Source organism: Limanda limanda, chromosome 1 (assembly GCF_963576545.1).
Source record: "Limanda limanda chromosome 1, fLimLim1.1, whole genome shotgun sequence".
Classification (NCBI taxonomy): domain Eukaryota; kingdom Metazoa; phylum Chordata; class Actinopteri; order Pleuronectiformes; family Pleuronectidae; genus Limanda; species Limanda limanda.
The window spans coordinates 17,054,926-17,067,388 of record NC_083636.1 but is presented as its reverse complement, the minus strand read 5'-3'; the positions used below and the strand labels follow the sequence as shown (position 1 = coordinate 17,067,388).

Below are 12,463 nucleotides of genomic sequence, written 5' to 3'. Positions count from 1 at the left end.
CTGAGATCAGTTCATCCGAATCAATTCTTTCTTGTTGCCAAGGCAGCTGATGGCTGATGTAAGTAAAAAAAATAAATCTGTTTTTAGGTCTCTGCAATTATTGGAAGAAAAAAGAAAAAAAGATGATACACAGTGACAGAGGGTATAATTCGGAGATTTAGCCTCGTGTCTTAGCAACAATAAAAGGAAAGGGAGGGAAGCAGCGTTCCAGAGATCTTCCGCTATTGATTTTGCAGGATGAGGAGGTTTCAGGGGCGAGAGCGCTCCACTTAAACCCAACTCGCATCAAAGATCTTACAAGAGACCCAACTTCAATACTAATCAAATGTAGAGGAATACAGTGGCGTGCATACTGTACTTATACATTCAGCTTAATGATAGAGAAGGGAAGTGTGTGGGGCCTGAATCTGAGCTGATTTAAGTGATAGAGTCACCGGCCCTTTTCAGAGCGGAGTCAGGTGATCCAATCACAAGTGGACAGCACTTAGTGCAGATGAGAAGGTGCCCAAGACATATACGAGATCCAATTAAAGTTGTTTATACTGGTAGTCTTTCGTAATGATATTACAGTGATAAAGAAATATTATAAACGGAATGATTACTACCACCCGATTTTAACAATGAGCTAATGTCAGACATAATTGTACTAATATACTCCAAGATCTTGCTTTTAATTAATTGTTATTCTAACATCACTGTCTCCCTTTTATTTACTTATTTTTATCCCTTATGCTAGATTCATGTTTTTATCCTTAGTCTTAGATTTATTGCTTCCGTGTTTTTATTGATCTTATTTCATGTCTTGGATTTTATTGTAAAACACTTTGAGCTGCATCATATGTATGAGAGGTGCTGTATAAATAATATCTACTATTATTATTATTGCAGTGTTTCCCATTCATTGATTTATCTGCAGTAGCCCGTCACATTTACCACCAGGAATTGATTTTCTCTCTTTTGTTTTGCCATTTCAAATAAGTGAAATCTGAATTTATCATGGAGCTGTACACAGTGCATTTTTTCGCTCAGTCTCACCTCCTCCCCCCGCCCCCCCTCTCTCTCTCTACACCTGTCTGTCATAGCTGCACTGGAGTAAAACAACAGAGCATTAGGTGTTTTGCAGCCGGAGCTTGGCGGGACCATCTGATCAGAAGTGGTCACTCAAGACGCACATGAAGACGCTTCCTATTGGCAGGTGTGAACTGAGGCAATTAGAGCCGAGACATTGGAGCGAGAGAGAGTAAAAAGGCAATTTTGCGATCGGCTGTGACTTAAGGATGTGTTGTGCTAATTAGGAGCCCAGGAATAAATGTGTTTTTCATGTGGACGAGCAGATCCCTGAGGAACGCCACCTTAACCTGTAGCCTCGGCACATCGTGGAGTGCACTGCCGCCTGCTTTAAGAGCTGTGTGCACGCCATCGGATCGTTCAGGATGTGTTTAATGCCGATTGTAAACAGAGCCACTGACACACTCTTGTTAAAAACGTGCATTATCACGCTGAAGACCCAAACGCTTTGACACGTAGACGATCACGCATACTTTCCTCTCCGATAAACACAACAAACAGCAAATTTGCCCGAGGCTCAGAAAAAAGCACAGGAACATTTTCGCTGAGTTGACTTTTGAAACACCCGAGAGTCTAAGCAAGCAAAAGTGTGAAATCAAGCTCAGAATAAAAAGATTGATCTGAGCCGTGTCAGATGTTGTGCTTGTTTTTGCATGTGTTGAGCACAATTATAACACCAAGCAAAAAAAGCCATTTAAAACAGGTAAGAGAAGATATGTGCACTGATATATATTATATGTATTATTATATTGCATTATTATCCATCCCTTTCTTTGGGTTGCTAACATGAGTAAACAGCTACTAGTCACAGTAGACTAATATGGGTTTGCATTAGAAGCCAATGTGGATTTTTGGGGTTTGATGCTGATATTTGGGAGTAATACTGATTTATTGGCCGATATATCTATTTAGCAATGATTCCCAATATGTCATTATCAAATCCTTGTGAGAAAGAAATGTCATATTTTACACTTTATAGTTTATTCATTTACTTCATTGTAAATAACTATAAATAAAAAAGGAACACAAACAACCGACTTTATAGGACTAGATTTCAGAAAATAAAAGCCTCTATATGGCGGTGAAAGGCTTGCATGTGTGAGTATTTGTTTATTTCAGGCTCTAATGGATAATAAACTGGAAATGTATGATGATTTCATGTGGATGCATGTGCCCACACAAACAAACTATTGTGTTTTAAAGCCAAGATACATTTCTGTAAAGAAGCCGGAGATGGTACTTTACACGCATTTACACAAACACGAGCTACATACACATTTTATCATCCGAATATTGCCATATTTAGTACAGTAATTGTACACCTTGACAAAACTATAGTCTATCCGTTCCCATCACACGTGCACTCGTTATCCCCCCCGAACACAAACACCACAAATAAACAGGCAAGATCATTATTCTCGCTTCACTCGTCAAAAGGCAGCTTTCGGCTGAATTCTCCGTCATTAAAAAAACATTAATGAGGATGATTAAAATGGCTGCGATGAGAGGCTGGGACAGGGACATGAATCTCACTCCTGAACTGAGTGCCAAGAGGAACTCTCGTGGCTCTTTGGCTTCGAGTCTGTGCGTGTTGCTGTGTTTACTAGGCTGCAGTGCAAATGTTCTTATTTACCGCCCTCAGCTTGTGGAAGTGTGCGACACGGTTGTGTTTGTTCCCTCTCTTATCCGGCTGCTGTGGCTCGGACCCCTGAACATTTGCTTGGTGCATTCTCAACAGAAACTGTGAGATTTTAAATAGCACACTGAGAACTGATTTGTGGACGTCTAAGCTCCAGAATCTGATCTGCGAAACATCATTGTATTTATGAGATAACGTTTGTTATGGGGGGGGGTCATTTTTGTCATTGTGATTATGCATAAAAGCATCATTTTGACGGAGTTTTCCATCTATCTGGACGTCCAACTGCATTTTTATGTAGATTTCTGCAAAGTAAGACTCCAATCATTTTTCCCGAATGGTTCCATTATAATGCTGCTCTAAGTGTTCCGGTTAGCTATTAACAAAAACACTGTTCATTAAAACTATAACTATACGATGGTGGACAAAAGCTCTGGGTGAGGCCTTTTCTCCATGTGTCATTACTGCCAATGTACAGACGATAACAATGTGGACGTAATGGCCTGATTTGCTGAAGGGACCCTGGTGTAAGAACAACCTGCTGTGTTCGCGGAACAAACTGGAAAAGTTGGCTACGTTTAAATCGGGACACAGCTGGTTACATGACATTTCATTTAATTTAGCTGATGCTTTTATCCAAAGCGACTTACAATAAATGCATTCAACCCCGAGGGTACAAACAAAGAACAAGAACAATCAAGAAAGTAAAATTTCTTCAAAAAATAAAGCAAAACTACAGAGGGCTATAAGTAAGTGCCATTTAAGTGCTACTAAATTGTAAGTTTAAAAAATTGTTAGTATTTTTTTTTTTTTTATTCAAGGTATAGTCGGATGTGGTGTGTTACAAATCCGTTCCAACTTCCAAAAGTTTCCACAGACACGATCTCAGAACACTGCACCTACTTTACATCAGTTTCTCTTTATCTAGACCCATAATCATACTTCCTCTATTCGAGTTCAACACAAAGAGGCCAGATGTTCGAGCAGCGGTGTGTCTCTCAAGTGCTCTCGTGTTGAGCGCCGGGTTCCGCTGGGTCAGATGCGTATAAATCATAGCGGCGCCCAAGGTGTACACACCGAGCAGATCAATAGACACAAGAGGGGGAAATCAACACAGCTCGTTTAAAGGGTGCGTTGCCCCAGGGCCTCTACTGAGAGCACTTGGTATTCACACACACAGAGGGAGAGAAAGTGATCTGTGGCTTAGGGCTCCAGAAATGAGTGTGTGCTTGGTTACCGGTGAGGGGTGGCGGGGGGGGACTGGGTGTTGGGAGTGCATGTACAGCCACTGGGGGAATTCCTGTTTAGAGCTATTGTTTAATTCATTAAAAGCTGATTAGAGGCAATAAAGTTAATTCGCATACAAGCTTAACAAACAGGAAAGAGTGAGAGAGTGCTGTCAAAGTCTGTTATACCTCGTTCACAGCTAAATTAGCAGGTATACACAGGTTATTTTTACCTATTTAGACCTTATGCACCGTATGCATGTATATACCTTTAAGACCAGGGGGGACATTTGTGTGCTTCTCCCTTTAGAAGTCGGATGAGATGAGACATATTTTAAATGGATTGTTTTGTTTTTTAAAAAAGGGAGAAAAATATTATTTAAAATGAAAGCTATCAAAGGTTTTTATTAATTGTATCTATTTGCTGTAGAGGCTGAGAAATTAAAGAGTAAACATTGGAAATTCTTCAGAGGTTGGTGGTTGTTCTCAACCAATGTTTACAATTCTTTAAACGGTGCCTTAGGTCCGAGTGGGTTGAGCGCAGGTAAAACTGCTTAAAAAGGTTGATCGACAACTTTAACATTGCCAGAAGGAGTTTATCTTTTCGGTTTTTTTTCCGAAACGATAAAAACAAACATGTTTCTGTTGCACGTTGTTTCCTAGATGTAAAAACACAATAAGTACACAAGCCATCATGGCTGTTTACACGGTAACACCTGGAAGTTAAATGCACATCATGCAGGAAAACATGCAGCATCCTCAATTAGCTAATTCCCCCGGGTGTCAGGTTCACATCACGAGCAGGAGCCAATAAAAACCTTTGTTGACATGTCAGTGAGTGTTGGTGGGTGTTTGTGTTTCACTGTTTCTTACCTTTTTACCGCTGAGCTTCTTCCTCATGAACTCTCGGGCCTCAAACATGTAGGGGATGTCATACAGGGGACGGAAACGTTTGTCTTTGTCCTTGTTCTTTTCCTGAATTAGGACAGAGGAGGAGACAGTGGGGAGGAGGGGTCAGGAAGAGGATGAGGGAGAGAGAGAGGGAAGACAGAATGGAAGGAGAAAGTTATTCACACTGCACTTTCAAGGCTGCGCGGCTTAACACATCCGCTGCAGATACGCACACACACGTAAACACAACCTCACACATATGCACATTGTACATGAACACAAAACAAATACACAGTCAGCTTGTTTGTTCCTTCTACTTCAAGTCCTGCAACCGAGGAGGAGCTGGACTCTGAACTCGACGCTGAAATAATGCAGTGTGAACGGCAGCGTTTCAGACACGCACAGTCGCACACACACCTTCCTCGAACACAAACATCTCTCTCTCGCCGTCAGTGCTGACACATTGCACCAACGAGAAAAATGAAAGAAAATCACAGTTACCAAGGGCACGCACATGCGAGCGGCCGAGGCACAGACACTGTGTTAAACAGATGCATAAAGACGAGCTGACACCATATGTACGTGTGCGCAGACGGAGCCGCATGCCGCACAGCTGCACACAAAAACTTCCCTCAATGCGCTCACCCACTCTCTGACAGGAGTCGGCCACAAATAGAACCTATTTGCATTTTCAAAAGGAGGCTGAGGTTTTTGTGTTGCTCCCAGTGTGAGGAAACACACACACAATACACACACGCACAAAGACACACAGTACACACACGCACAAAGACACACAGTACACACACGCACAAAGACACACAGTACACACACGCACAAAGACACACAGTACACACACGCACAAAGACACACAGCACACACACGCACAAAGACACACACGCACAAAGACACACAGCACACACACGCACAAAGACACACAGCACACACACGCACAAAGACACAAAGACACAAAGACACAAAGACACAAAGACACAAAGACACAAAGACACAAAGACACAAAGACACACACACACACACACAAAGACACACACACACACAAAGACACACACACACACACACACACACACACACACACACACACACACACACACACACACACACACACACACACACACACACACACACACACACACACACACACACACACACACACACACACACACACACACACACACACACACACACACACACACACACACACACACACACACACACACACACACACTTTTTGTAGGGGCGGGATATAAATAAAATAAAGAATCGTACAGCAAATGACAATGACGCAGTGGGAAAACAAACGACAGGCACTAACAGGAGAAAGAGGCTATGAATGACAATACCGGTGCTCGCCACCCCTGCCCCTCCCACACTCCTCTATGAGCGCCTTCATTATCCGCCCTACAAACAGAAGTTACACTCGTCCGTGTGAACACAAAGGCTTGGACTGATTCCTCATTTCCTCCGCTCTTCATTCATTGTTAATGCCTCTCCAGTTGCTCGGAGCCGCCAGGTGTGGCACACAGCTGGGCAGATGGATGTGGAGGGGAGACACGTGGGGAGCGAGGAGGGGGCGAACATGTGCTCGTATGTTTGATTCTGTGCTTATGGCTCCATTAACGTCTGAAATACTCATCTGGCAAGACAAACTCCCGCTGGTAGCAAACAAGTGCGACGACGAGCGATGTTTCAGTGGCTTTTTATTTCCTTACAAAATACTGAGAATATTTTATAATAAATTAACGTGCAGGAGCCGGATTGGCTCGGGTGACGAACCAATGAAAAAGTGCCAAATCCACCCGAGGTTCCCGTAACCTTGACAGCGATGTAATAACCTTTGAGTTTAATGGCTTTCCATCTTTCTATTCTCACTCCTTCATTCCTCTCCACTTCCACAAGCGGAGTCAGCGCAGCATGGAGGTGAGTTAATCTTACACCTGGCCAGTGGAGATCCCACAATGCTCAGCCGAAAGCCTGTGGCCTCCATTTTGCCTCAGCCGGGTTCTATCATCCTTATCAAGTCAGTTGCGGTGGGATGATGGGGCCTTTTAGGAGCACAGCCGGCCAGGAATCCACCATTTTGTGCCTGAGCTGTGGGGCTGAGCCGACCACTGCCGGGGGATGAGGACAATTTTCACCATCGCTCAACTGAAATCCTCCATTAGGAGCACATTTTTCTTTATTTCAAACATTAACACGACTCCCAGATGTTGGATGATGGAGCGTTTGAATGGTGCGAGGCTTAAAGACCCCCCCCCAAAAAATGGAGATCTGCCATGAATAAGGCTATTAGGACTCTGACAGACACAGGTCAAATCAACGGGATAACCCCAAACAGGGAAAAGCAAGGGATGAACCTAAGCAGACAGGGGAACAGAAGAAGGAAAAATCATTCCCGACTAATAAGCTTTTTTTTTACAGATGAAAGGGAGCCTGTCACTGAGGGCGAAGAGTGTAAATGTCAGCACTCTACGCCAATTAGGCACAAGGAGTGGAGGCGTAGACGAGGAGGACAAAAGGTACTTACTCCTCCTCTTTGAGAAGGTCTGTGGGGAACAAGCAGGGCTGATTGGAAGGCGTGGAGGTGAGGGAGTCGGAAAACAAGAAAATGAGACAATGAAAGGAAATGTTACGACTAAAAAAAAACAACGAAAAAGCAGGCAATCAAGAGGAAGACCACATTGTCGAGTGCCGCTGTTCCCACTCCGACGTGACCCAGTGGACGACTTCTACCTCGTCTTGGCTGATAGTGCTCATGTCCTTATGATGGTCAACAAGCTAAAGGGTGAGAGCGTGTTTAAGAGCAAAAGACCAGTGGTGGTTTTGAAAGGGCAGCCGGCAAGAGCTCGAGCATGACCTCGAATCAATGAGGCCCATCGATTCCTTACAACTGTCTGATATTTCACAGTGGGCCAGGTCTGCTTTACGCCGCGACTACCAAGAGGTCCCAGGTCAGCTGCAGTGCTGCTGCAGGGGAAACCAAGCACCCCCCTGACAGCTAAGTGCGATCAAACCTGTGAGGAAAAAAGGTACACTGACAAGTGTAATTGTTCGACGATGACGGCGATTTAAACTTCAGTCTCCAGACGTGGATAAAGAGATAGAATCATCATCATTAAATTGCTCCAACAAGGCAAACTCTCTGCGCAAGTCGTCTATAAACTGTTATCGTGCCGTTGTAGGAAGGTTACACACAAGAGGAGAGAGTCACTGCTATGTCTCAACCGTGACCCGATAACAACAGTTTGCTCTCACTATCCTCGGGGGGAGTTCTGTTCTATTTGGGGTAAATTCCCTTCGTTCCAAATTACCCGTTAAAGCTCAGGAATCATCTTTGACTATTGCAGAGGCATGACGCTAGCTGGATTGTACAGTGTCGCAGGGCTGCGGGGGGGGCTGGGCTGCAAATGTGTGGATGCTACCGCTGGAAGCAGTTGCAGCTTCTGGAACTTCCAAGGGTGAAATCATGACTCAGGAGCACATCATGCTCCCTGGTGCTTGGGGACTGTGCAGCATTACCTACTTTTGCATTTAACTGAATCATTAGTATTTTTCCTGTGTAAAAAGCTGAAAAACAATGATGTGTCCATGTCCAAGAGCACTCAGAGTCTTGTGCGTTTACTATTATACGCCTAACGACATTAATTGTGCATGCATAAACATGGAATAGCTGCAGAGGGCTGGGGTGGAGAGAGGGAGACGGTACAAGAAAAGAAAGAGAGCGATGGAGGGAGGGAGAGGAAAGGGCGCGTATTTCCTGAAGCAAGAGCATGAAGGATATTGCTGGTTGTAGTACTACAATACAAAATCAAATTACAATTTCAGAATAATCGCTCGTATGGCAGAATACAAATAAGTCATTACTAAGTGACTCCTCACGACGGGAACGAGAGCGAACCAGTATTTCAGAATGAAATCAACCTGCAGCACGATGAGGAGCTAACAGCCTCTCAATTGGTGCAGGTAAAGCTGACTGGGACAGCTGTGACAGGTGGAAGCCCCCCTTGTTATGATCCTGCTGTCATTAACGAGGATGTCATAGGAAAATAAAATGTGTGGTAAAGCATCAAATTGGCTGTCTGAGCAAGGCAGCTGCACTGTGTGGTGCTCGAATGTGCAGCGTGGTGTTTATAATTGTTGGAAGAGACAGACGGTCAGACGGACCCTGCAGACAGACGTGGTGATGCAGTGTGAGACGAGCTTCAGAGCTGTCTGCAAAACTGAATCTCCGATCCAACTCCACGGATCATCTGCACTGCTTCTAAGAGCTGATGAGGAACATACTGAATTTATCTACAACCCCAAAACCTCCTTTTCTGGAACAAAACAAGTTGTGCTCAAACAGGTGGGAGTGTGCACGGTGCTCTAGATACCTCTGCAACCTTCATCACTGGGAAGCAGCAGTGACCTCATCTCCCAATTTAAGCCCCTTGACTAACTTCATCTCCTGCAGTAACACAAACACGGGCAAGCCAAGTCCTTGCTTCTTCCTCAGTGACAGCCAAACGGGGCAAACGGAGCCAAAAATATATATATATTCAGCCAGTGGTGAGGAGGGATACTGGCTACCAATCCGCCTCGCCCAGCCAGTGGCGTGCAAATGAGTCATGCAGCAGGGACGACCCCCCCCCTCCCTTGTCATCCTGCACCAAAATCTGAGGTCGAAGGATGTCATTATGCCGGGCTGGGGCCACGCTGAGGGCACACACATGGCCAGACATAAGATTTGGAGGATGTGGAAATCTAGAGGAGGAGGAAGAGGAGGGTGACTGGATAAAATATCTCAGCAGCACAAACGCAGGAAAGAGCAGATGGGGTTTTTCTATGTTAAAACTTGGTTATTGTAAAACTAACCCCTCTGATATATGTTTAAAAAGACGCCTGGCCCTTATCGCCAAACGCTCTGGAATCTTCTTCCACAAGTTTGGCTCCTCTTTATACATCCCAAGAAATTTGTATTCTTCTGTTTCCCTTTGTCTGTTGCTCCCAGATGTTATTTGCTCAGTATTTTCTGTTTAACAGGATTTGGATAATGTATTCATCTTTAATTCAATCTTATTTGTATAATGCCAAGTCCAAGTCGACATTGTCTCAAGGCACTTGACAAAGAAGGTCGAGACCTTGACAATCACAGAGAAACTCAACAGTTCCCACAGCGAGGAAGGACAGTTCATTAGGGAAAACAACTCCCTCATTAACTGGAAAGAAACCTCCAGCAGAACCAGAGTCAATGTGGGCGGCCATCTGCCTGGACCGGTTGGGGTGAGCCGAGGAAAAATGGGAAGAGGAGAGGTGAACGGAAAAGTGGGGAGAGAAGAGACCGAGCTATGGGGGAGGGGAGGGGGAGAGAGACTGGGAACAGTTGTGTAACCATCGTGTTTCAGCTCTGACAATTACAAAGGGAAACATCCGGTGTCACACTACAGCGGATAATTACCCAACAAGCTTCACTTATATTACAACTCATTCTCTATTTCTATATCCTACCAGCTCTTTTTTGGAAACCTTGATGTCTTGGCTGCACTTGTGGATTCATCACCACGTGCAGACAACAGCAACACAACTGAGCAGGTTTAAAGGTATTGTTTGAAATAATGGAAAATCTCAGTAGCGGTGCCACTACAAAAACAATCTGCCTTGATTTGTTTTGTGACATGCCTTCCAGACTCGTCCACAGAATCGGATGCACTTCCTCCTCAGGTATGAAGATGTGGAAATTGGAAAAAAAAAATTCAACCCACCGACTTATCAGACCTGCGCTGAAAACAGTTATATTTACAGAAATGCTAATCAATGTGCAATGTTCCACTCCAGGAATAAACCTGCTAATGTGAAAGTAAAAATAAGAGGGAGACGGAAGAAAAGAGAGGTGGGTGGAGAGACAGATGATTTATGGGAGGCAGCGGCAGAAGGATGAAAGATGTACTGTGAGACTAAATCATCCACAAAGTCAACACACACACACACACACGCACACACACAGAGACACACACACAGAGGTTAGATGAGTAGGCAGGGCTGTATGGAATAGAGTGGCGATGAGACACAGCCATTGTGTTGCCTTATATAAAAGGACAGCAGGTTGACCTCTGGTTGTGCTCCATCAGCACTGTCCTGAACCCTACTTAAACCACATAAGCACACGGACGCATTACAATGCATGAAGAGAGCGAGAGAGAGAGACACACAAACGCACTCGACACTCGCCCATCGTCATAGCAGAGAGTGTGCGAGGCTTCTTTCGGACCTGCACTGAAGTCCAGACGGTTTCCTGAGGACGCAAATGTCGGAGTCCGTTGCTCCAGACATTTTAAGCGAACTTTTCCCGCCCAACCCTCTAGTTAAAGGTCCAGGAAGTGTCCGAGTGAGAAGACAGCAGGAAAATGTCAAGACAAATTCCCAGCGCGAGAGAGGACGTGTTCATAACATTTCTAAAACTCACGATAAGACTTCAAGAGCCGGACTCGTAGAAGACGATAGCGATAAGTCTCATATCTTTGTCCATGTGCTGTAAACAACGTAATTTTTACCTCTGTAAAATGGCTGTAGTGAGTGACTTAGTGGCAGAGACACCTCTGGGGTTTGTCCTGCACACAAGAGACGGGGGGGGGGGGGCGGGGAGGAAGGCTGACTCCAGCTCTCGAGCTGAAAATAACAAATGAATATATGCCAGCGGGGGGTGGGAGGGTGAAACCAAAATGAGGAGGAGGAGGAGGAAGGGAGTGCAAGTGAGGGAAATCCATGCCCTGTGTTCTGTTGCAGCCAGACACCATTGGTCAGCCAATCTGTCATTCTGAGCACAATTAGTGTAGTCGTGAGAGGGGGGGGGCGCGGTGCTGTGTGGTGTTAGAGGACTAAAAGGATCCAGAGGTGGTTGAGGGAGGGAGGAGGGAGGGAAGTGGGGCTTGGCAGGAACTGTCACAGTTCATCAGTGCACTGGGACATTGCATCTTGCCTCCTCACCACAGTGCGCACACCCGGACACACCCACACCCACACACAAACTCAAACTCAAACACAAACGGCCTTGCTTGCAGAACGCACGGTCAAACAGCGCACAGACAGACGGGGATAATAATGACAACTGGCACAGGAAAGTCCCAGCAGACCTCCAGAGGATGTAAGGCTGCAGTCAGACATGCACCGGACTCCGCTACTCCTCCCTATTTTCTCCGCAGGAGGCGCTTCTAACACGCGACCGATGCAAATATTTTACAACAAAAGTAAAACAAGTATCTCCGGGTAAGAAAGCGGTGTCATCCACGTAGAAGACACCGATGAAGATGTGTAGAGAGTTTGTGGTGTCAAGGAGCTGTGAAAACCTGATCACATGATCTCTGCAGCGGAGCTCATACGTCACTTCTTGCCTCCGTCTGCTGCACGCGGCTCCTCCACCTCTCGCATGAATTACCCAGAGGATTTGATGCTATGCAGAGAACCTCCTGCTGTGATGTGCATGTGGGAAAGGCAGACTCCATATCAAATTCTCTGGATTTTGCCCGTAGGTCCTGTCTGAAAACGGCTTAACACACACACACACACACACGTATAATTTGAGTTTGTTCTCTCCTTGGAGGTGCACAAGGCTGCAGTGTTAACATGCACACATTTGGAGTATCTATAC

General features: G+C 45.1%; 1 protein-coding gene across 1 annotated transcript in view; it reads right to left on the bottom strand.

The window, feature by feature from the left end:
* The window catches only part of snd1 (staphylococcal nuclease and tudor domain containing 1), a 173,236-nt gene that overhangs the window by 138,138 nt on the left and 22,635 nt on the right, over window positions 1-12,463 (bottom strand). Inside the window, exon 11 of the mRNA XM_061085024.1 lies at window positions 4,807-4,908. Coding sequence (XP_060941007.1) covers window positions 4,807-4,908 — 102 coding nt within the window. The remainder of the gene's footprint in view (window positions 1-4,806; window positions 4,909-12,463) is intronic.